The 24,793-nt window shown below is 43.5% G+C and overlaps 1 protein-coding gene across 1 annotated transcript in view; it reads left to right on the top strand.

Moving 5' to 3' along the window:
* The window catches only part of SORD (sorbitol dehydrogenase), a 145,544-nt gene that overhangs the window by 21,837 nt on the left and 98,914 nt on the right, over positions 1–24,793 (top strand). Inside the window, exons 2-4 of the mRNA XM_082253298.1 lie at positions 10,945–10,978; positions 12,751–12,915; positions 15,292–15,451. Of these exons, the coding sequence (XP_082109424.1) occupies positions 10,945–10,978; positions 12,751–12,915; positions 15,292–15,451 (359 nt within the window). The remainder of the gene's footprint in view (positions 1–10,944; positions 10,979–12,750; positions 12,916–15,291; positions 15,452–24,793) is intronic.

Here is a 24,793-nt window from a genome sequence, read left to right as displayed (position 1 = left end):
CACTTGTTGTCCTCCGGAAGATTTTACCCCTTCATGACCAGGCCACTTTTTTGCGATACAGCTCTGCGTTTTTTTAACTGACAATTGCAAGGCCATGCAACACTGTACCCAAATAAAATTATGTCCTTTTTATTCCCACAAACGGAGCTTTCTTTTGGTGGTATTTGATCACCACTGCGTTTTTTACTTCTTGCGCTTTTAACAAAAAAAAGACCAACAATTTTGATAAAAAATATTTCTCTTACGTCCTCTGACAGTCGCCGCCCACTCATACAATCTTCACTCATGGGTATTGGTCTTTTCCACAGGAGTAAGCTAGGCAGAAGATTTTGTTAGAAACATTCACAAAACTTTGCATAGACACACCTACAGGGTCCCTCTGGTCCAATACCCCCAGCTAGCCTCATTCCCAATTCAGTTTGTCTTTTGCTTAGTCAGGAGTAGGCAGGCTTTCCTTAGCTGGGGCAACAGTCTCACCCTTTTCTTCTGTTTTCTTAATTTTTATTTCTGCTAAGTGTGTTTTCTTTACACTGATAGCGTTTTATTTGTTCCTGCGCTTAGTTAGTCAGACTTCGGAAGACTACAGCGTTTGCGGAGCTGGGAATCAGACTGGTTATCCTAGAGCCTTACGGAATCCCAGCCCGCCATCGAGCATTTAGCAGGCTATGCGTATGCCCTGGCCTCGCAAACGACCTGTCCCTGTCCTCAGGGACAAAGCCCGCAAAGTGGCTACTTCGCTAGGATGTCTCAACTGCGATACGCCGTGTGTTGCTAGCGTCCTGTTCGGCTGACGGAACCCGCACCCGGGGTGGGAGGCTTCCCATCGCAGAGTGGCACCCACGCCTTCGCTGGTTCGGTGAGTACCATGCTACCCCCCTATGTCACTTTCGGGCGCCATCTTTAGTGTGGGCACTGTATTTTCCATGTGCTCAGCGGCCATTTTCCCGGAGCCTCCCCCATAGTTTGCATTGGCAACCATTTTCTTTTGGCTCATTCCTAATTTGAACTCTAGCGGCGTGACATCATTTCCTTTCTCCAGGCAGTCAGATCGAGCTTGAAACGTGGTATTATACAGATACACTTCTGGGGGGCTTTTCTGCCATCTTTTTTGGGGATAATATCTTGCTGGCAGTTATATTCTTCAGCATTTATTAGCACAGGCTAGTCCTCATTGCGGTGGGATCCGCCGCTGTCGCTGATTTAATTGGCCAGCGTCATAACATTTTTAAATGTGTTTCCAGCTCTGGTGGAGGGTTCAGGTACGCCTGAATCCTCTGCGATAGGCTCCCTTACTGCTGCACTTGCGACTTTAGCGTCTAAAGTGGTTCTGTTGATGTCTGAGCGGGCTTCTAGGAAAAGGCCCAGGTTTTCTTCAGCTAGATATGGTTGCCATGGACAGTGACCCTCTGAGGGGTCTCAGTCCTCTCAGTAGGGGGGGAGGCGGAAGAGGGGGAGGACCCCCCCTCTGGGCCGGCCTGTGAAAGCGCTGCGATGTCTGCGCTTATTAGTTCTGTTTAAGATACGCTACGTTTAGAGGATGAGCCCCACCCGCCGGGTAAGCGGTCTTCATTTGGGACCCGCAGAACCCAGAAGCGGCTCATGTTTTGCCCTGTCCCACTGAGGTTGCACGAAACAGTAACCGTGCAATGGCGCTATTAAAAGCGCAACCTTGTGGTACCTAAGCGGTTTCAGTGATGTTGTCCTTTTGCGTCTCCGGTGGATTCGCACTGGACTGTGGCCCCTAATGTGGAACACACGGTATCCAGATTAAACAAGGCCACTCTGATGCCCACGGAGGATTCTCCGGTGTTTAGAGACCTGGCGAATAGGCGGGTGGAATCTCTTCCTGCCACTACTATATGGTGGCAGGTTCCTTGATGAAGCCCGTGTTCGCCTCAGTAATGGTCTCTCAGGCTGTGGTGGAGTGGACTAAGGTGCTCAGACGCACCCCTGTGGCTATCCCGCCCCTCCTGCTACTTTGGAGATGGTGGACCAAATTTGTTCAGGCTGTTTTATACCTGTGTGTTGCGGCCTTGGATGAGGCCCCTTTAGTCTCCCGCTTATCTGCTGTCGCAGAGATAATCCATCACATGGTGTGGCGGTAGAGCTGGTCGGCCCACCAGACTTCCAGGAAGACGGTGCCTGACATCCCTTATGCAGGGAATCGCCTTTTTGGGGACTCCCTGGACGAGTTCGTTAAGGGGGTCACTAGGGGTAAAAGCACTCTGCTGCCCCATGTGTCCAAGGGTAAGTTTTTCCGCGGTAAGCGGGGCTCTTCCTTTAAACCTAACCAGGGGTCCTTTTGTGCCTTTAAGGCACAAGATAAGGGCAACATTTTTCTAGGCCTCTGGTGGCCAGAAGAAGCCTTGGGCAGGCAAGTCAAAAGCTGCCCACACTGGCACAGCGGCCCAGTCCGCCTCGACCTGAAGGGGCGCCCTCACCCGTTTCAGGGGTGGGGGGACGTCTGCGCTGTTTTCCCGAACCTTGGCTGGCCCGGATTCAGGAGAGGTGGGTTCAGGAACTCATTCGTCGGGGTACAAGATCGTATTCCGATCGCGCCCAGCAGACGGATTCTTTCCCTCAAATCTCCATTTGACCCCAGATCGTTTTCACGATCTTCAACGGGCGGTTCAGGATCTCCTCGCCCAGGGGTTGATCGTCCCGGTGCCACATCGGGACAGATTTAAGGGCTCTTACTTGAATCTGTTCACGGTGCCCCGGAAAGGGGGCAAGGTGCGTCCGAGTCTGGACTTACAGTTTCTAAACCGCTTTGTGCGGGTTCAAAAATTCCGTATGGAATTCCGTATGGAACCTTCGATCGGTGGGGGCCTCCCTGAGGAGATTTCCTGGCTTCCATCGACCTCAAGGATGCGTATCTCCACATCCTTATATTCGAGGGTCATCAGAGGTACCTCCGATTCGTATACGTGGAGGAGCACTTTCAGTTTGTGGCGTACCTTTCAGTCTTGCTTCGGCTCCAAGGGTGTTTACCATAGTGTTGGCTCCTGTTCTGGCCCTGTTGTGGGTGCAGGGGATCGCAATCCTTGGATATCTGGACGATCTCCTGTTAAGGTCGAGTTCCAGTCCAACTCTGTTGCGCGCTATGTCAACCACGGTTCAGGCGCTCCAGGAGTTCGGGTGGACCATCAGTTTTCAGAAGTCGACTTTGTCCCCTTCTGTTCGTCTCCCTTACCTGGGGATGGTTCTGAACTCTGGTCTCTGCAGAACGAGGTCAGGTCCCTCAGGGACAATGAATCCTCATCACTTAGGACCTGCATGCGGTTCCTGGGATCAATGGTGTCAGCCTTTGAGGCGATTCCGTTTGCACAGTTCCACACACGATCTCTGCAAGCGGAGATCCTGGCCAGGTGGGACAGGCATCCTCAGTCCTTGGAAAGGAGGATATCTTTGAGTCACCAGGTCAGAGCGGATCTGCTGTGGTGGCTCCAGTCTCCGGCTCTGACGGAAGGGAAAACCGTCCGACCATTGTTATGGACGGTGATATCCACGGACACCAGCCTGTTGGACTGGGATGGCGTTCTGGGCAATTTGTCTGCCCAGGGCACTTGGTCGGAGTGTCCTCCCTACCGTTAAATGTCTTGGAACTGCGAGCGATCAAACTCTGTTTGCTCCGTTGGTCGGATCATCTTCAGGGCCACCCTGTGCAGGTGCAGACGGACGACACCACTGCAGTGTCATACATCGATCACCAAGGGGTCACCAGGAGTGCCTGGGCGACCAAGGAAGTGGCCGAGATTCTGTCTTGGGCCGAGACGCGGGTCTCGCGCTTTCGGCAGTTCACATTCTGGGTGTGGAAAACTGGCAGGCCGACTATCTGAGTCGCCAGACCCTGGACCAGGGGGAATGGTCCCTTCACCCGGAGGTGTTTCAGATGCTGTGTGCGCGATGGGGATGTGGATCTGCTCGTGTCTCATCTAAACAACAAGGTGGGAAGGCTCGTGGCAAGAACACGCGAACCTCTGGCAGCCGCCTCGGACGCGCTGGTGGTGCCTTGGAATCCGTATCGCCTGATTGATGCCTTCCCCCCGATCCGGTTGTTGTCACGGTTCCTTTGCAGGTTGGTCTCGGAACCGAGGTTGGTGATCCTGGTGGCCCCGGACTGGCCGCGCCGGTCTTGGTACGCGGACATCATGCAAATGGTCATCGAGCCTCCCTTGCGGCTCTCCTTACGAGACGATCTGTTGTCTCAGGGGCCGATCTTCCATCCTGCTTTGCAGTCGCTGGCTTTGACGGCATGGCTGTTGAAAGCCAGGTCTTGAGAGATCGGGGTCTCTCGTCGGCGGTCATTCATAGCTTGCTTAGGGCTAGGAAGGCCTCGTCCGGTAGGATTTAATTTCGTATTTGGAAGGCTTACTTTGTCTGGTGCGAATTGCGGGGTTTCCATCCTCGCTCCTTTTCGGTGGCGAGGGTTTTAGCCTTCCTGCAATCCAGTATGGACCAACGTCTTGTGCTGACCACTATTAAGGGTCAGCTATCTGCGTTGGCCATTCTTTCCAGTGCCCCTTGGCATCAAATTCCTTGATCCGTGCCTTTATTCAAGGGGTACGTCATCTGGCCCCCCTTGGAGGGCGCCCTTACCCCCTTGGGACTTGAATTTAGTTCTGTCCGTTTTACAACGTCCTCTCTTTAAGAACATCTGGGAGATTCCTCTGCCGGCGCTATCACGAAAAGTCGCCTTTCTGGTGGCGATCACATCTGCTCACAGAGTGTCGGAGTTGGCGGCCCTATCTTGCCGCTCCCCCTACCTGGTGGTTCATAAGGATAATCATCAATCATCAATCCTTCCTTCCGAAGGTCGTGTCTGGATTCCATCTCACTGAGGACATTGTCTTACCTTGCTGTGTGCGAATCCCAAGCATCCTAAGGAGTTTGCCTTGCATTCTTTGGATGTTGTCATGGCGATCAGGGTTTTCCTGTCGTCTACTGAATCCTTCAGAAAGTTGGATTCTTTTTTTGTCCTTCCTGAGGGACCTCGGAAGGGTATGGCTGCGTCTCCAGCAAACAATTCTGAATGGTTCAGACGGACGGTTGTACAGGCTTATTCGCTTAGGGAACAGGTTCCGCCCTTCCCTGTCACGGCGCACTCTTCTGAACGGTGGGTGCGTCTTGGGCCTTTCGCCATCAGGCGTCAGTGTCCCGGGTGTACAAAGCGGCGACCTGGTCGTCCATGCGCACCTTAACAAAATTTTGCAAAAATTTACAAACTTGATGTTAGGCATTGGCAGATGCCTTCTTTGGTCGCAAAGTTCTGAGTGCGGCAGTACTTTGGGGGAGACATGGCGTTTTTAGCCTGTCCCCTCCTGTTGGGGTTTTTTCCCCCTTGGTTATTTTGCCTTCCTGGGTTTGTTCGCTCCTGTTGAGCTTTCCTGTTACCCAGTGGGTTACCTTTCTGGTTCAGATACAGTTCTTTTATCTGACCTTGGGTTCTGCGTTGCCTTTGCGACAGGTTGTGTTTCCCACCCCTCATGTCTACACTGCTTTGGGACATCCCATAAGTAAAGACTGTATGAGTGGGCGGCGACTGTCAGAGGATGTAAGAGAAAATAGAATGTTTGTAAGAACTTACCATAAAATTCTTTTGACAGTCGCCACCCCCCCGCCCCTCTTTTTGGGGTTCATGGACTATCTACTGCTTGCTACTAAGCTGAATTGGGAATGAGGCTAGCCGGGGGTATTGGACCAGAGGGACATCCCCCTGTAGGTGTGTCTATGCAAATTTTTGTGAATGTTTCTAACAAAATCTTCTGCCTAGCTTACTCCTGTGGATAAGACCAATACCCATAAGTGAAGACTGTATGAGTGGGCGGCGACTGTCAGAGGACTCAGAGAAAAGAATTTACGGTAAGTTCTTACAAAAATTCTATTATACGGTATACGTATATTTTTTACTTTCTGCTATAAAATATATGCTATAAAAAATTAGAAAAATTCAATTATCTTCATAAATATAAGCCAATATGTATTCTGCTACATGTTTTTGGTAAAAAAAAATAAACATATGTTGATTGATTTCTGCAAAAGTTATAGCGTCTACAAACTATGGGATAGATTTATGGAATTTTTTATTTTTTTTTACTAGTAATGGCGGCAATCAGCAGCTTATAGCGGGACTGTGATATTGTGGCAGACAAATTGGACACTGACACTTTTTGACACTTTGCGGGTACCAGTGACACTAATACAGTGATCAGTGCTAAAAATATGCACTGTCACTGTACGAATGACACTGGCTGAGAAAAGGGTTAAACATCTAGGATGATCAAAGAGTTAGCTGTGTGCCTAGCCAGTGTTTGTGTTTACTATGTGTGCTGCTTTTACTAGAGAAAGAGATGGATTTGAGTCCCTTGTTTGCAGGAACACAGAATCCATCCCTTCCCCCCTGTCAGAACGGCAGTCTGTCTTGTTTACATAGGCAGATCCCCATTCTGTGATATTTACAGATGTTAGGCAGGCTTCGGCAGACACCGAGTGCCTGACACCTGGACTTCTGCGGCACGCCCCCTGCAGGCGGAAGTGAAAGATCACATATTTATACGTGGCAGTGAAACTGCTATAGAGCGGTCAGCAAGTGGTTAAAGTGGAACTCAACTGTATCTGAGCACCACAGCCTGCAAACACTATTTAACCACTTAAGGCCCGGAAGATTTTACTCCCTTCCTGACCAGGGCCTATTTTGTGATTCGTCACTGCATGACTTTAACGGACAATTGCGCGGTCGTGCTACGCTGTACCCAAATGAAATTGACGTCCTTTTTTCCCCACAAACAGACCTTTCTTTTGGTGGTATTTGATCACCTGTGCGATTTTTTTGATCATGCGCTATAAACCAAAAAATTGCGACAATTTCTCAAAAATAACAATATTTTTCAAATTTTTTATATGAAATTCCCCCCCCAAAAAAATGTAAAAATCGAAATTTTTTTAAATTTTTGGCCAATTTGTTTTCTGCTACCTATGTTTGGTAAAAAAAAATTGCAAAAAGCATATTTTGATTGGTTTGCGCAAAAGTTATTGCGTTTACTATCTAAGGGAAAGATTTTTGTCATTTTTATTGTTTTTTTTTTTAACGAGTAATGGCGGCGATCTGCGATTTTTTTTTTGCGGGGCTGCGACATTGCGGCGGACAGATCGGACCCTTGACTGACATTTTTGGGGGTACCAGTGACATTACTACAGTAATCAGTGCTATACATATGCACTGTTACTGTAAAAATGACACTGGCAGGGAAGGGGTTAATTTTATTGGAGAGGGAGGGGTTAATGTATGCCTGGTGCTTACTGACGTGTGTGGGGGGAGGTGACTGAGTGACACAGGGACAGATCGCAGGTTCTGACCCTCTCTGTCACTTAGTAGAGCTCCAGACTCGATTCCCCCCGATTCACCGCCGCTCCTCCCCTGGCCCGACTCCCGCTGTGACTGAATACAGCGGGAGCGAGCCTCCGGCAGCGTGCGTGCGCTGCCCACAAGGGGAGGAGTCCAGCGACGTAGGTCTACGTCGCTGGACGGAAACGAGCCACTATGCCGCAGTACAGTCAACGTGACTGGTCGGCAAGTGGTTAAAATAAAACATTTTATAATTTTTTTTAGACAGATAGAGCTTTCTTTTGGTGATATTTAATTACCACTGTGTATTTTATTTTTTGCTAAACAAATGAAAAAAAAAAAATTTTTTTCTTCGTTTCTGTTATAAAATTTTGTAAATAAGTAGTTTTTGTCCTTAACTAATGTGCGCTAATGAGGCTGAACTGAAGGGAACTGATAAGCTGCACTAATGTGTCGGCAGTGATGGGCACTGATAGTCGGCACTGATGGGCAATGAAAGGCATCACTGATGGGCACTGACAGGCAGCACTGGTGATGATCAGTGTCCTAGTTGTCAGTGTAGATGTCCTCACTGAAGAATGCCTCTTACTGGCTCTCCTCTCATCATGCGCTATCAGCCTGGGGAAAGGAATGCCGATAACCTATTGGACACAGCTGATAACATGGTAAAGAGCCCACGTCATAGGCTTTTTACCGTCCCAGGGACACAGCACACCACTGATCCAAACGCTGCATGCCCCCGTGTCAAGAATGGCAGAACATCATATGAACAAGAGTGCTCCCGCTCATCCGTCATTTCACTATATGGCGGGCGCTAAGAAGTTAAAGTATTTCTTTAGTTTTGGATAGAGTGGAAAGGGATTAGAACATCTGTCATGTTTTTTATTTATATCTGTGGTTCTGTTGGGGAAATCTACCCTCTCTATTTATCCTGTTTATCATTATCAAGGAAAATAAAAGAAAAAGAAAATCATCCCAAATTTTGATTTTTCCCTCGAACAGGATTAGAGGTTACATCTTCCCCATGGAGGCACTCGTTTTGGTGACCCTGGTGACAACCAGAGATTCTTTCACTTTAAGGGCTCTTTCACACGGCCGCTCCGTGTGAGAGCTCCGCTGCGGTCCTTTTTTTTTTTTTTTTCCACGGAGCGGATGACATTTCTGTCATCCGCTCCGTATGCCCGCATATCATCCCATCCGTTTGCGGATGATATGCGGACATAATGTAAGTCTATGGGGGTTTGCGGATGTCAGCGGATGACACCGCTGACATCCGATTTTCCTTCCTTTCCGTTTTTTGAACGGAACAAAAATAGGGTTTTGTTCAGTTCAAAAAAACGGAACAGAACTGACAGGAAGAAAATCGGATGTCAGCGGATGGTATTCCGCTGACATCCGCAATGCCATAGACTTACATTATGTCCGCAAATCATCCGCAAAAAAATAGGATGATTTGCGGACATACGGATCGCCCGTGTGAAAGGGCCCTAAAGGGAATTTTTTAATCACTTCCTGTTTTGGCTATGGGACAGGAAGTGAAAGGAAAACTCCCCAATGGGACACAAATGGCAAAAAAAAAAAAACTTACATTGGTTAAAAAAAAAAGACCCTTTCTCTATAAATCTAAAATGGGGAAAAAAAGTTTTAGCTTTAGTTCTACTTTAACTCAGGCATGTAGGTAGGAGGGTGTGCTTAGCTAAGAAATCTCTCCTCCCCTCCAGATGAAAGGGGAAAAAAATACCCATGAAGACTCCTGGGATGTACTGTATGACATCACTTGAGCCTCAGAAACCAGGAATCAACTGAAGAAATGAAAAAAAAAAAAAAAGTTTAAAACAAGTTATTATAATATACTGTATCTTTCTATCTATTTACTAATACTAGCAACATACAGATTCAATTAGTTCATGTTGATTGAGAGAAATTACTTCCAGTTTAAGGTAAAATCCTCTAGCTCACCTACCAACTGAGAGCAGAGGAAGTGGATACTGAATATAGTGTTGTATCGTCATGCGGGTTAATACTGAAATTGAAATTGCTTATATTTTGCCTTCCCAGGTTCTTCATTTTCCCTCTCATTTGCATGCTAATGAAATGTTTCTGTTTTTGTTACATACGTTATATTCAATGTCATCACCAGGTCTCTGTGCAATGCAGGCAGATCATGGTTGAAGGGAATTACCGACAGAGTGCTGTCAGTTGCTTCCACATCACGGCACCCTGCCCAATGACTTCTGTCAAGACCCCTTAGTCCTGACGCAAGCAGTGGACTGGCTCTTGCAAAGAAATATGCAAATATAAAAATGTCTTGGAACAGTGGATGTTCCTAAGTAGACTGCCCTAGGTAACACTCAGAAAAGACATGGAGCCTCCATGATTGACAGAACTGAAATCCAATAAATGGCAGGGGCAGGCCAGGGACAGTTAGGCTGATGAGGAAAGGTGTACATGCCGAACATCCTCCAGCCAGGAAATGAGGCGGGCTCAATCTGACTTTCTACAGCTTCTAATGTGGGAAGTTCACAGTGTGCAGTGAAATCAGAGTAAGCAATTTTAGTACAGGAGAGGAGCCTGTACAAATGTGCTGAAAAGACTGAAAGGAAGGCTAGATAGAGGTCAGATTTAGGGCTAGCATATTGTCCTGAATCCACAGAAGAAGCTAATCTACGGAGCTGGACAAAAATATGAAAACACCAGGTAAAAGAATAAAATCGTTACCTAATATGGTGTTGGACCGCCTTTGTTATCCAAGATTGCCTGAATTCTCCTGGGAATTGACAAATAGAAGTCTTGGATGGTGGAAAATGGAGTCTGATACCAATCTTCATGCAAAAATCTTTCCAGTTCTCGCAAAGATGCCAAAGGTGGAAAACGAGCCCTAAACTTGTTCTCCAAAATTGATCATAGTGCCTCTATGATATTGAGGTCCGGTGGCTGCGGCGCCTAGGGAAGGTGCAAGACTTCATCTGCATGCTCATCAAACAACCATTTGACAACACCAGCTGCGTGGATCGGTGCATTATATTCTTGGTAATTGATGCTGTCTTTGGGAAACAATGTCTGCACCATGGGGTGCAAATGGTCTGTCAAAATGTGTACATAGTCCCTGGCAGTGACTCTACCTTTTCAAGGGGATGATGGGGCCTGCAGAATACCAAGATATGGCTGCCCAAACCGTGAATAAACCACCACCATGCTTTACTCTTGGCACAAGACAGTCCTGGTGGAAGTTTGGTTACAGTGTTGCATGACCGCGCAATTGTCATACAAAATACAACTGCACTGAAAGCTGAAAAGCTGAAAGCAGGAAGGGGGTTAAAGTGCCCAGTAGGCAAGTGGTTAAGACAGTGACAATAGTAATGTGATTTCTCTAGACAGCAACAATTACTTTAATTTTTTTTTTTTTCCCCATACATAAAGTCTGTGGTAATTGAAGCAACAGACAGGACGCTGTGTGAAGGGAAAAAAATGTTTTACGTTCTTATCTACATTCAGTGACAAAGCTACAGGGATAACTATAATATTATATACACAATTGTTGTGTAATCTGCTGAATATGTTTAAGTTCTGTTTTATTTACCCTTTTTTTTCCCCTTTAGGAAAACCGTCCAGTTGCTGAACCTGGTCCACATGGTAACTTACCGTTAATTATTGTATTCTTCTAGTTTATTTCTTCACCTTTATGGCAACAGCTATGATTGTTTTTCATTTTGCATTTCACTATAGAAGGCCATCATTGATATCAAACAAAATGGCTATTATAATTACTGACAGTCATCTCCAGGAATACGCTCCAGAACAGCAACAGGGATTTTGTTGGTTTGTCCTCTTTATAAGCTGATACTAGGCAGCTGCAGACAATAAGAAGCTTTAGCAATTGTTACTGCAAACTTACAATTAATACAGCCTAAATTGTGGCTTTTGAGGTTATCTGTGGTGTAAAATATATTTATTAGATACATACATTTAGAGATGCTCTACAGGTCTACTTTACTCACGAGAGCTTAGATTCCTAAACATAGCAGTGCTGTTCAGTGCATCAATTAACATGATATTAATTCTATGACTGCTTTGCCATTTTAATAGAGAGGGATCAGAACTAGGAAGGCACGCAGATTGGCATTGCTAATTTACTACTGTAACATTAAAGAGGAAGTAAAGTCATTTCTTTTTTTTTTTTTTCTTCTTTTTTGTTACCTGAAAAGTAAAGTCATAATGTGCTAGTACGCATAGCATATTAGCACATTATGTGACACTTACTTTTAAACAAAGCTCTCGTCATTCCCTGCTGGAGGCCGCATCCATCTTCACCCATCTTCCTTCCGGGTCCGCGGGCTCCAGCTGTGCTACAGGCCGGAGCTGCGTGACGTCACTCTCGCGCATGCACGCAGGAGCCGCCGGTCACGGCACAGGGCTCTGTAGAAACGGCACGGGCGGCCGTTCCTTTAGAGCGCATGCGCCGATGACATCATCAGCACAGTATACAATAAATATCTCCTAAACTGTGCAAGTTTAGGAGGTATTTACAGCACCTATAGGTAAGCCTTATTATAGGTTTACCTATAGGTAAGCCTTATTATAGGTTTACCTATAGGTACAAACACACAAGGGGGGGTTACAACCATTTTAACTAATTTGACCCTATCACTGAAAGGAAAAGAATGCTCATGTAAAAAGAAGAGACTACCATGTCCTTTAGTCATGTAAGGACCAGTGGGATGAAGCACAGATCATGTTATTATTATTATTATTATTACTATTATTATTATTATACAGGATTTATATAGTACCAACAGTTTACAAGGGATTTACAATATAAAGCATGGGTGCATATACTGTAGAGCATGGGAGAAGGTGGGGGGACAGGCATTCAACACACCCAGAAGTAAAATATGAAGATCCCTTGAGTGGCAGAATGAAAATTTCACAAAAGGGTGATGGACAAGATTTGTATAACGCCTTTTACAGAGATCTATTGGGGTTGATTTACTAAAACTGGAGCATTCAGAATCTGGTGCAGCTATGCATGGTAGCCAATCAGCTCCTAACTTCAGCTTGTTTAATTAAGTTTTGACAAATAAACCTGGAAACTGATTGGTTTCTATGCAGAGCTGCACCAGATTGTGAACGCTCCAGTTTTAGTAAATCTCCCTTTTTTTTATTTTTTAAATTTTACGGACAGGGCAGCTTTAATAGTATCACAATTAAGGGCATTGTGCTTAAGAATTTACAAAGGTGTGTTGTGGTTAAGGAAAAAAAGTTTAATACAAGATGTATTTAAAGGGAAACAAGGTAACATCTAAATATTAGCAGCAAGTTATATACCACCTTGTGTGAGAGATTGCCATAAAGACAGCAGAATATACTAATTGTAAATAAGTCATTGTTAATAATTTGTTTTACAGAGGTGCTGCTGAAAATGCATTCAGTTGGAATATGTGGCTCCGATGTACATTACTGGCAGCATGGGCGTATTGGAGATTTCATTGTGAAAAAACCCATGGTTGTTGGACATGAAGCTTCAGGGACAGTGATCAAAGTGGGATCCTCAGTTACTCATCTCAAGCTAGGTGAACAACCATGATCATTTATTTTCTTTTGTCTTTTTTTTTTTGGCATAATTCAGCAGGTTGCTTTAATATCTGCTAGGGGCCATATCAGACAGATAATTTTGTTCAGCTAATAAATCATCCACCTTTATCCACAGTTATCATCCACCTTTATCCACAGTTATCGGAAGGTTTGTGTCCCTCTGATTCCAGGAATTTGTAGCTCAGTCACTGAGTGACTAACTTTTTTTTTTTTTTTTTTAGAAGGTCGCCAGCTACTTGTGCTGTGATCAGTGGTTAGATCTTTGTGCTGAGCCCCTCCGGATTTAGTGGGCGATAGAGCATCCATGAAGTGTACTGATTGTTTCAGTAATGCTGATGGGTGGTTCTTCTCTGCACTTTAAACACTTTATTGCATTTTCCGGGAAATGTTCTTGGCATAATATTGCCATTAAAGAAGTAGCATTAAAAAGATTAAAGGCTAGTGGTGCCTATAACCGAAGGTCAATCAGCTGCTTTCTAGCATTTTTTGCATAGCAGGCTGGACCCGGCAGACTAAGCAGGAGCGCTATTAGGAGAGAAGGCTGTGTGAGACACATTTTTTAGAATGCTATTTCTCTTAGCAATGCTTGGGGCTATTGAGCCATATCCTGAGGAATTCTCACAGAACCTGACCATATAGACGGGGGGGGGGGGGGGGGTAGCAAGGGTTTTTACTGCGGGGGAGAGGAGGGTTTTTGGGGAAAAAAAAAAGGAGTGGGTTGGAGCCAGGGTGTGTGTGAGGGTTTGGATGGGGGGATAGGTATGGAGGTTGAGCATTTTCCTATGGGGGTTTTGGCTTCTGTACTGTGTCCTTTTTCTTACTTTATATGTCCTATAAATTATGTTTTTGGTAGCCTTAGTAGGTGCTATATGCGTTATAGTGTTTTGTTCTGGCTGTGCCTATAAAAAAGGAGGGGGGGTTTGGAACTTTTAATGAGGCACATGGATAGACCATATGTCTCCATCCCTGACTATATGAGAAAGGAGAGAAGTTGGGACTTTGAATGAGGTGCACAACTAAACCAGGGCAAAGTGTGATGTGTGGTCACAACAATTCGTAAGCAACAAAAAAATAAATTAAATAATGTAAAGACAGATGTTTTTTAAATAACCACAACAGCAGTTAAAAAAACCTTACAGTGCATGATGATAATTACATATACATGATGAAAATAATATATCACAATAGATAAAATCATGACACATAAAACGGAAACTGGATACCTGGGAGCTAGTTACATGCAAGATTCGATGAATATAAATAGTAAATAACATGAAAGAAAATGATTGCAATACATGCCAACATGTAGTGGTGTGATGAACATGAATGTTGCATCCTAGATTTCTTAACGCGTTTTGTGGAACACATTCCACTTCCTCAGGAGCAGGTGCAAACAATTGTCTGTAAAAGTATATAACCATAATAAGATAGGATGGTTGGCTGGGAGTATGTATAGTTAAAAACTTAAAAAATGGGGAGGGAGGGAAAAGGAATCCCCATCAGATGAATAAAGACCCCTCCTAAAATGTACCTTTCAGTGCCGCCTCAGAATAGTACATAAGGTGCTAGGGGTTACGGGCTGTCTTGTGTCATAATTTCATCTTTTGTGATGTATTATTTTCATCATGTATATGTAATTATCATCATGCATTTTAAGGTTTTTTATCTGCTGTGGTGGTTATTTAATAAACTTCTGTTTTTACAAATACATTTTTTTGTTGCTTACAAATTTTTGTGACCACACATCACACTTTACCCTAGTTTAGTTGCGCATCTCATTCAAAGTCCCAACTTCTCTCCTTTCTCATATAGTCAGTGGTGGTGCCTATAGACATAACATGAATTTTGCCCTGGTCAACAATGATATTTTCTGTGCATACTCCCCAACCTGTGCCATTCTTACTAGGTGAAAAACAAAATGACTGGGTTAGGCTATCTAATCAGTGTTTTCTTATCCCTGGAACAAGCTAGTACTAAGGGGGCTTGCTCGCCTTTCTTTCTTCATAGTCATAAAAACAAACAATGCACAATTGCATGTTTATAAGCATCTTTTGTACAAAAGTTATTTTCATGGTAGTGATCTTCCCTACACTTCCAAATGCCATCTCATGTCTTTAGGTAACTGAATAGGCCTGAAACTGACACTGAAAACTGAGTAGGCATGGTACAACATTGCGTACATCAACTACATATTTGGTAGCAGCACTACTCCATGCTGATTTGATGGTAGACCAAGCATTAATGGCTGTCTTAAAGGAAAGGATATCCGGTAATATGTAAAAGAATGATGTTTTACATTATATTACTTGGATTAAATGGTATTCATTGTCAAATGTTGGCTTGAATTTTTACAGGTGATCGAGTTGCTATTGAACCAGGAGTTCCAAGAGAAACTGATGAATTCTGCAAAACTGGTCGCTATAACTTGTCTCCCACCATTTTTTTCTGTGCTACACCACCTGATGATGGAAATTTGTGTAGATACTACACACACAATGCAAACTTCTGCTATAAGTAAGCAAATTTGTCAGGTTTATTGTCAATTTCTCTTTTTCAGATTACAATGAATCCTGCTGATGGAGCAACATGTATCGTATAGAGTTAATTTAAAAGATTAGCTACTTAAAACTCACAAATACACCGATCAGCCATAACTTTATGGCACCCACCTATTATTGAGTAGGTCCCCCTTTTGCTGCCAAGACAGTTTTTTTGGCTTCCAAAACAGCCCTGACCTGTTGAGGCATGGACACCTCTAGACCTCTGAAGGTATGTTGTGACATCTGACACCAAGCATTCCGTAGCAGAGCCTTTAGGTCCTGTAAGTTGAGAGGTGGGCCTTCAATTTATAAAGGTATCCTTAATGTTGCCTTGATTGAAGCAGGCTATAAAGTCCATGTCAGATGGTATCCAGTGCCAGAGCGTCTGTCAAAAATGTTTTCAAACACCTCAGCCTCCTGCTTCAGGGGTTGTGGCCAGAAAGGCACACGGATGCATGTGTGGTGGACGTACCCTAACGTTTGTTGATTTTGGATGAGGGTCAATTAATTTATTTTCTCAGTCACGATGATTAATATCACTAAAGGCACCCTACTAAATAAGCCAGTTGAAAATGTCCCACGACATACCCAGACTTTAATTTACTTTATGTTCCTAGCGGCCAAAATCGATATTGCGACAGCATGGAAACGCTCTATTATAGACATAGCATTAATGAAACGTAAATTAGTGGATCATGTTGAATGAAAAAATCGTGAGTGTTCTAGGAGATAAACAATCCATCTTCAATGTAGTCTTTGAAAAAAGACACCAGTGCATCCAGTTCAATCTATGATGTGTGTGTTTGCAGTTAATAGTACATTGTATACCCCTGTATGCTGTGGTCGTTAAGGTACCCATCTAATCGTTTTTTGAAACTATCGATGCTCCCTGCTAATACCACTGCTTGTGGAAGATAATTCCACATCCCTATCGCTCTGACCAAAAAGAACACTTTACGCAGTTTAGGGTTAAACCGCTTCTCTTCTAATTTTAGTGAATGGCCACATGTCATTTTAAATTTCCTTTCACTGAAAAGTTTGCTTCCTATGTTAGGGTTGCCAGTATGGTATTTGTACATTGATATCATATCCCCTCTCAAGCGTCTTCCTCAGAGAGAATAAGTTCAATGCTTGTAGTTTTTCCTCATAGCTGATGTCTTCTATTCCTCTAATTATCTTTGTTGCCCTTCTCTGGGCTCTCTCCAGTTCCAGCACATCCTTCCAAGAAGATATTGGCCTGCTTAGCTTAGTATCGTCAGCAAATACTGAGATTGTGCTGGTCATCCCATCCTCTAGATTGTTTATGAATAAATTAAAGAGGATTGGTCCCAGGACAGATCCTTTGGGGACCCCACTTTCCACACTCGACCAATCCGGGTACCCCATTTGGTCTAGTTCCTTAAGGACCCTCGAGTGTAAGCCATCTGGTCCCTGTGACCTATTTATGTTAAGTTTTTTGAGTCTAGTTCTGAGTCTGTCTTCTTTTAACCATGAGGGTGCTAGGTTACTGTATCGCCCCAATTCTTTTGTGAAGACTGAGGAGAAGAATTTATTTGGAACCTTCACCTTCTCTTTGTCCTTTTGTAGCCAGATTCCCTTCATCATCCTTTATGGGGCCAATATGTTCTGGCCTCACTTTCTTACTATTTATATACTTAAAGAATTTCTTTGGGTTTTTCTTACTCTCTTCCGCTATGTGCCTTTTGTGTTCTATATCTTAGCCGCCTTGATTGCGCTCTTACAGTTCTTATTGCATTCTTTGTAGTGCTGAAATGCTGCCATTGACCCCTCTGCTTTGTATTTCTTGAAGGCCTTTTCTTTTGTTTTTATATGCATTAGCTCTTTTAAACGTCTTCCCTGAAGGAATGCACTGGCCAATGCCTTTATTAAGTATGTTCCTAAAGCACTCCCATTTTTCCCAGTATTCTTTGTTCCCAGGATTCTATCCCATTTAATATTGTCTAGCATAGAGTGCAGTTTAGGAGAATTGGCTCTTTTGAAGTTCAGTGCCTGTGTATTACCCTTATGTTTCCCATTTATGTGATTTATACTGAAATTAATTGACCTATTGTCACTGTTTCCTAAGTTGTACCTTATTTCTACATCTGCAATCAGGTCTGTTTTATTCGTAAAAAGGTAGGTTTAGTAACGCATTGTTTCTCGTTGGTGTGTTCACCATCTGACCGATAAAGTTGTTTTCCGGGAAAACATTGAGGAAATCGCAAGCCTTAGACGAATGTGCGGTTCCTTCTACCCAGTCTATATCTGGATAATTAAAATCCCCAATTATAATGACATTTCCCTACCTTGCTGCCATTCCAAGCTATGATAGGAGGTCCGCCCCCCCCTCCTCCCTCTGGTTGAGGGGCTGATAGCATATGCCCAATATTACTTTCCCCTTAGTATCTTCCCTTTTGAAGCTCTACCCATAGGGATTCCCACCTCCTCCCTAGCGCCATTAGTGATATTGTCCCTCATATTCACTTGCACATCTTTCTTGGTATACAGGCATACCCCTCCACCTTTTTACCCTCCCTATCCCTGCGATAAATTGAATACCCCTGACTGGTTGCCAGCCAATCAGGAGAGCTGTCAAACCAAGTTTTTTTCCCACACAATCCTCCTCATACATTAGCAGCTCCATTTCTCCCATCTTGTTAGCCAGACTTCAACATAATATGGTCCTCTGGCTTTCTTATTCATAGGTCCTGGGTATACAAAACTGACTTCATGGTTTTATGATCCTCGGATAGATTTACCTCTTTTTTCCTTCTCCTCTTCTCGTTCTATCTTTCCCCTGTTTCTTGCCAGCATTGGTATCCTGTTCTTACAGCCTTCTTTATCTTTTTTTAATTAGGTTACTTATATTTACTTCAGGGGAAATGGAGTCCCTCATCTGGGACCGTTATGCTGTTTGGTAAGAGAAGTATTTTGGAAGTTATAACCACAGGATAAAGGCTTTATCATTTTGAAAGCCTATTTACAGTGATTACGCTTCAGGGAGGTCTCGACCTCAGGGTCCTTATGTTTTATTTATTTTCTCATATTCTGTTTAACTGGGCAGTAGTCTGGATGGCTACCTCCCAGTGTTCACAATGTTCTTGATACTTCATATTCAGTTTATAGCTAAATGCTTGTTTTCCCATTTTATATGTGTTTGTATCCATATGCTTATCCGAGGCCTTATGGAAGATCTAACCTGATGGCCAAGGTCTTCTTTTGTCCCCCCCCCCCCATTTATGTACCAAACTTTGTTACATGTACAGAGCATGTGAGGATTGTTTCCTACTCTGCCATATGATCTTTTACTCTTCTCAAAATATTATGAAAAAAAGATTAAAACAGGCAGGGAGGTGGTCCTTCATGGATTGGACTTATTTTGCCAGCACATCCCTCATATCCTTGATTGTATTAACATTTGGAGAATTTGGAGGCCAAGTTGACACCTCAAAATCATTGTTGCATTCCTCAAACCATTCTTGAACCTTTTTTTCAGTGTGACAGGGTGCCTCATCGTGCTGAAAGAGGCCACTGCCATCAGGAAATACCCTTTCCATGAAGGTGTCTACTTGGTCAGCAACAATTTTTGGTAGGTGGTGTGTGTCAAAGTAACATCCACATGAATAGCTGGACCCAGGGTGTTTTGCCTTAAGCATTACACTGCCCCTGCCAGCTTGCCTTCTTCCCATACTGCATCCTGGTGCCATCTTCTACCCAGGTAAGCAATGCACACACAGACGACCATCCACATGATTTAAAAGAGAACCTGATTTATTAGAACAGGCCACCTTTTTCCATTACTTAGGGGCCCAGTCCTGATGCTTATATGGCCATTGTAGGTGCTTTAGGCTGTGGGCACGGTTCAGCATGGGCACCATAACCGGACTACATCTATGCAGCCCCATAAACACCAAACTGTGATGCTCAATTTTTTCTGCTTTCAACACATCAACTCCATACTGCCTAATATATCCCACTGACTTTCAGATGCCATTGTAACAAGATAATCAAAGTTATTCACTTAACCTAACAGTGGTCATAAAGTTATGGCTGATCGGCGTACCGTATGCATAATACCAAATTTAATATACACATGTTCTAAAGTGGTAGTAAACTCTCTGTTTATTTTTACCTACAGTTAAACTTATAATAACGCTTGCCTGTAGGTAAAATGAGTATCTCCAAAATGTGCACCATTTAAGAGATATTCTAGTGAGCAGTCATATGTGCTCTGAAGGAATGGCATGCCTGTTCTATTCCTCCAGAGCTTTGACTCCCACCATGACATCCGGGCTTGGCCATTCTATTGGCCACAGCCCACAAACCCAGAAGGAAGACCGGGTGAAGATGGAAGCCTCTGCAGCGGCAAGAGCGTGCTGCTGGAGGGCTTTATTTCATGGTACTCGCAAAGCCTGCCCCAATAAAAGTGAACAACCCCAAGCGCTTCAGGACAACCCAACTGCCAATCCCTAATGCTGCTACTTAAAATTATAAAATGTAAAAAAGGCAACAAAACAATATGTAAAAACATATATGTGTGACCAGTAGCGCAAAAAATGGTGATTTAATCACACCACCACAGAAGTGAATAGTCCTTCTATTTAATAATTACACATGAGACCACATGAAAGGCAATCTTCAGAATAAAGTCCATCATAACATCAGAATGTCCATCCATAGATAAGTGCATCCAAACATGTGAACTTGATGGGATGTAAATTAGATAAGTGGATATAGCGGGTCACCTCTTAACACCACCACCGTGCAAGCAAGGGGGAGTAGATCACACTCACCGACACTAAAGGCTCAGCCACTCTCGTGGATAAGCAAACACCCCAAATGTCAGCAATTCCACCATGGATAAACCCAAATGCTTGTCAAGATGAAGGAGGATCAGTGTACTCCGTAACATGTGGGAGAAACAAAGCACAAAGCCCCACTAGTGCAATACTGTATAAACACTTTTATTTATTGCATTCACTTAAAAATAGCCACTCACATTTGAATATATTCACAAAAGCATGTACACCATCATGGAGGATATACTGCACCGTTCGGGGACATTTCCCAGGCTCCACGCCGTGGTCCGTGCTCCTTCCGGGTCTGCTATCACTCCTAACAGTAGTGCGTTGACTGGTTGACGCCTTCAGGTCACGCCCCGATTAGTTTCGTAGTTCCGACTTCATCACAGGGGGCGTGACACTGACGGCGCGGCGTCCAACTAAATGCACCGACCGCCCCACCCTTTAGGGAGGAGTCAGCGCGTCATCAAGCTTACAATGATCGTCACTTCCTGCTAGAGATGCTGTATGCAAAGAACGTACCCACACATACGAATCTCTCTATTACATAGCACTCAGCAGCGAAACAAATTCACAGGTGCCACCCTTATCCATCCGAGATGTTTAATTACATTATATTTAACACCCCATAGGCCCAGCACCCACCTTAAGGACGGGGATTAACACCTTTGCTGCCGTAGGTGACAACATAACGTGATTTGCTGTGTCACTAGCAGGGAGTGATCTCAATAATCGATAATGCATTTTTAAAATTATTCACAAATTACAAATTACATCTCTTTACACTAAAACAATATTAAATAATGTGCAAACAGTGCTGACAGGATATATAAATATATATAATACACATATCTCCATATACCACAGCAAAAGATATACCATAACTAAAATACATATATATACTTTAGGAGGTTAAAATACATATTAAAACATATTATAAAACCTCTACACTCACTGCCGGTATATGATCATAAACTGCCCTGTTGGATCACCCGGCAGTTAAGGTACCAGGAAAGGTTAAAGGACCTTAATATGTATAGCTTGGAAGAAAGAAGAGACAGAGGGGATATGATAGAAACTTTTAAATATATAAAGGGAATCAACTCGGTAAAGGAGGAGAGCATATTTAAAAGAAGAAAAACTACCACAAGAGGACACTGTTTTAAATTAGAGGGGCAAAGGTTTAAAAGTAATATGAGGAAGTATTACTTTACTGAGAGAGTAGTGGATGCATGGAATAACCTTCCTGCAGAAGTGGTAGCTGCAAATTCAGTGAAGGAGTTTAAGCATGCATGGGATAGGCAGAAGGCTATCCTTCATACAAGATAGGGCCAGGGACTATTCATAGGATTCAGATATATTGGGCAGACTAGATGGGCCAAATGGTTCTTATCTGCCGACACATTCTATGTTTCTATGTTTCCTATAGGTGGCCAATTTATGAGAGTCAGGCGCAACTGTACTTTCGATGACGATTTTAAATCCCAAGCTGACATATTGAAAGATAGGTTTTTAGTGAAGGGATACAGGGCACAAGAACTAGATTTAGAAATTAATAAGATCTTGGAGGTCCAGAGAACGGCTTGTCTGGAAAGTACTAATCAACGACAGGTTGCAGATTTTTCAGAAGATTTTAAAAGAGTGGAGGCCATTTTTAAACAACATTGGCATGTTCTGAAATTGGATGTAGTTCTGGAACCAGTGCTCCCTGACACTCCATCTTTTATCTATAGAAAGGCTCCTAACTTCGGGGATAGAGTCGTTAAAAAGATTTTGGACCCACCCACTACATTATCGTTTTTTCCGGGGCGCAGGGGATTCCATACCTGTGGTAGGTGTAGGGCATGTGCATTTACAAAATCCAACTTGAGAAAATGCACTTCTTTCACCGTTCATGCCATTAGTAAGGAATTCAATATCAAACATCTGATTACCTGCGAAACAACACATGTGGTGTACGCGCTAATGTGCCCATGTAAATTGCTTTACATTGGGCGCACAAAATGTAATTTACATGTGAGAGTTGGTGAACACATCACGAATATCATCAAAGGAAAGCGCGAACACAGTGTACCGGCGCACTTTAGGGAACACCATAACCGTGACCCAAGTGGTTTACAATTTTGGGGTATTGAACGGGTATCCCCATCCTGGAGGGGTGCCAATTGGGTTGTCGAAATGTGAGACAAAATGGATATACCTGACACAATCTCTCTACCCAATTGGAATGAATATTGAAATTGATCTTAACTGCTTTATTAGTAACTCTTAGTTGTCCTTTTTGTAATTTATTCTCCATTTTATACGGATTTACGATTTTAGTAATTTTATTCGTCTTATTGTTCTTATTGATTTTATGATCATATACCAGCAGTGAGTGTAGAGGTTTTATAATATGTTTTAATATGTATTTTAACCTCCTAAAGTATATATATGTATTTTAGTCATGGTATATCTTTTGCTGTGGTATATGGAGATATGTGTATTATATATATTTATATATCCTGTCAGCACTGTTTGCACATTATTTAATATTGTTTTAGTGTAAAGAGATGTAATTTGTGAATAATTTTAAAAATGCATTATCGATTATTGAGATCACTCCCTGCTAGTGACACAGCAAATTACGTTATGTTGTCACCTACGGCAGCAAAGGTGTTAATCCCTGTCCTTAAGGTGGGTGCTGGGCCTATGGGGTGTTAAATATAATGTAATTAAACATCTCGGATGGATAAGGGTGGCACCTGTGAATTTGTTTCGCTGCTGAGTGCTATGTAATAGAGAGATTCGTATGTGTGGGTACGTTCTTTGCATACAGCATCTCTAGCAGGAAGTGATGAGCATTGTAAGCTTGATGACGCGCTGACTCCTCCCTAAAGGGTGGGGCGGTCGGTGCATTTAGTTGGACGCCGCGCCGTCAGTGTCACGCCCCCTGTGATGAAGTCGGAACTACGAAACTAGTCGGGGCGTGACCTGACGGCGTCAACCAGTCAACGCACTACTGTTAGGAGTGATAGCAGACCCGGAAGGAGCACGGACCACGGCGTGGAGCCTGGGAAATGTCCCTGAACGGTGCAGTATATCCTCCATGATGGTGTACATGCTTTTGTGAATATATTCAAATGTGAGTGGCTATTTTTAAGTGAATGCAATAAATAAAAGTGTTTATACAGTATTGCACTAGTGGGGCTTTGTGCTTTGTTTCTCCCACATGTTACGGAGTACACTGATCCTCCTTCATCTTGACAAGCAATTGGGTTTATCCATGGTGGATCGTTACCCGGGTGAGCGGAGGGGACGTCCCCCCCTCCCGCTGCCTTCCGTGGCTTTGCTCGGGGCTCCCATCCCACCGGGAGCCCTGAGCACCCAGCCGGCACGTCCCCTGGCTGGATGGAGTCCCGATGAATGCCGGAAACGGCATCGATCGGGTCTCCGATGACGTAACCCGGAGGCGGCGTCCATGACATCACTTCCGGGTTACTGTGCTGCAAAAGGCGGCAGATTTGAAAAACGGCTGTATGCAAAAATGCCGTTTTTGGCGTTTTGCATACAGGGAAGTGTAGTGGAGGGGTCTAGGGTCTTTTAGACCCTCGATCCCTCCGTAAAGTGTACCTGTCACTACACATTGGTGTCACAAGGGATGTTTACATTGCTTGTGACAGCAATAAAAGTGATCAGATTCTTTTTTTTTTAAAAAAACCTGTAATAAAGTTAAACAAGAAGAAAAAATAAATAGGAAAAAAAAATAAAAAATTAGCCGCCCCCGTCACCGTTAGCTCGCGCACAAAAAAAAACGTATACGCAAGTCGAGCCGCGAATGAAATCGCTGTTCAAACCACACATGTGAGGTATCGCCACGATCGCCAGAGCGTGGGCAATAATATAAAAAAAAAGAGCTACACTCTAACTCTAAACTGGTAACCGTTAAATAAATTTAAAGCGTCGCAGATTGAGATCTCTATTGACCGTAGTTTGTCGCCATCCCACGGGGGGGCGCAATTTTAAACCGTAACATGTTGGGTATCTATTTACTCGGCGTGACATCATCTTTCACAATGTACACAAAAAATGGGCTAACTTTACTGTTTAGTATTTTTTAAATGCAGTGAAATGTGATTTTTCAAATTTTTTCCAAAAAAATGGCGTTTTAAAGACCGCTACGCAAATACCGTGTGACAAAAAATTTTGCAATGACCGACATTTTATTCTCCAGAGTCTTTGCTAAAAAAATATATATAATATTTGGGGGTTCTAAGTAGTTTTCTAGGAAAAAATACTGGTTTTAACTTGTAAACAAAAAGTGTCTGAAATAGGGCTGGGGCTTAAGTGGTTAAGACTGTTTGTCACATACCAGAAGTTTAATAGTTGAGAGGGTGTCATCCAAAGCTCTCATAAAAAGGTCTGTTTAGTCATCTCTGTATGCATGTATGGCGAAATCTCTCTTAAATTTCACTTTAACCAGTGGCCAAATCAGCATGTGTATGGGCCCTCTAAAAGTATAGTGATTGTATTAT

This window comes from Pelophylax lessonae (genome assembly GCF_965119305.1).
Source record: "Pelophylax lessonae genome assembly, chromosome: 4".
Taxonomy (NCBI): Eukaryota; Metazoa; Chordata; class Amphibia; order Anura; family Ranidae; genus Pelophylax; species Pelophylax lessonae.
The sequence above is the reverse complement of the archived record's forward strand: the minus strand, read 5'-3'. Positions and strand labels throughout refer to the sequence as shown.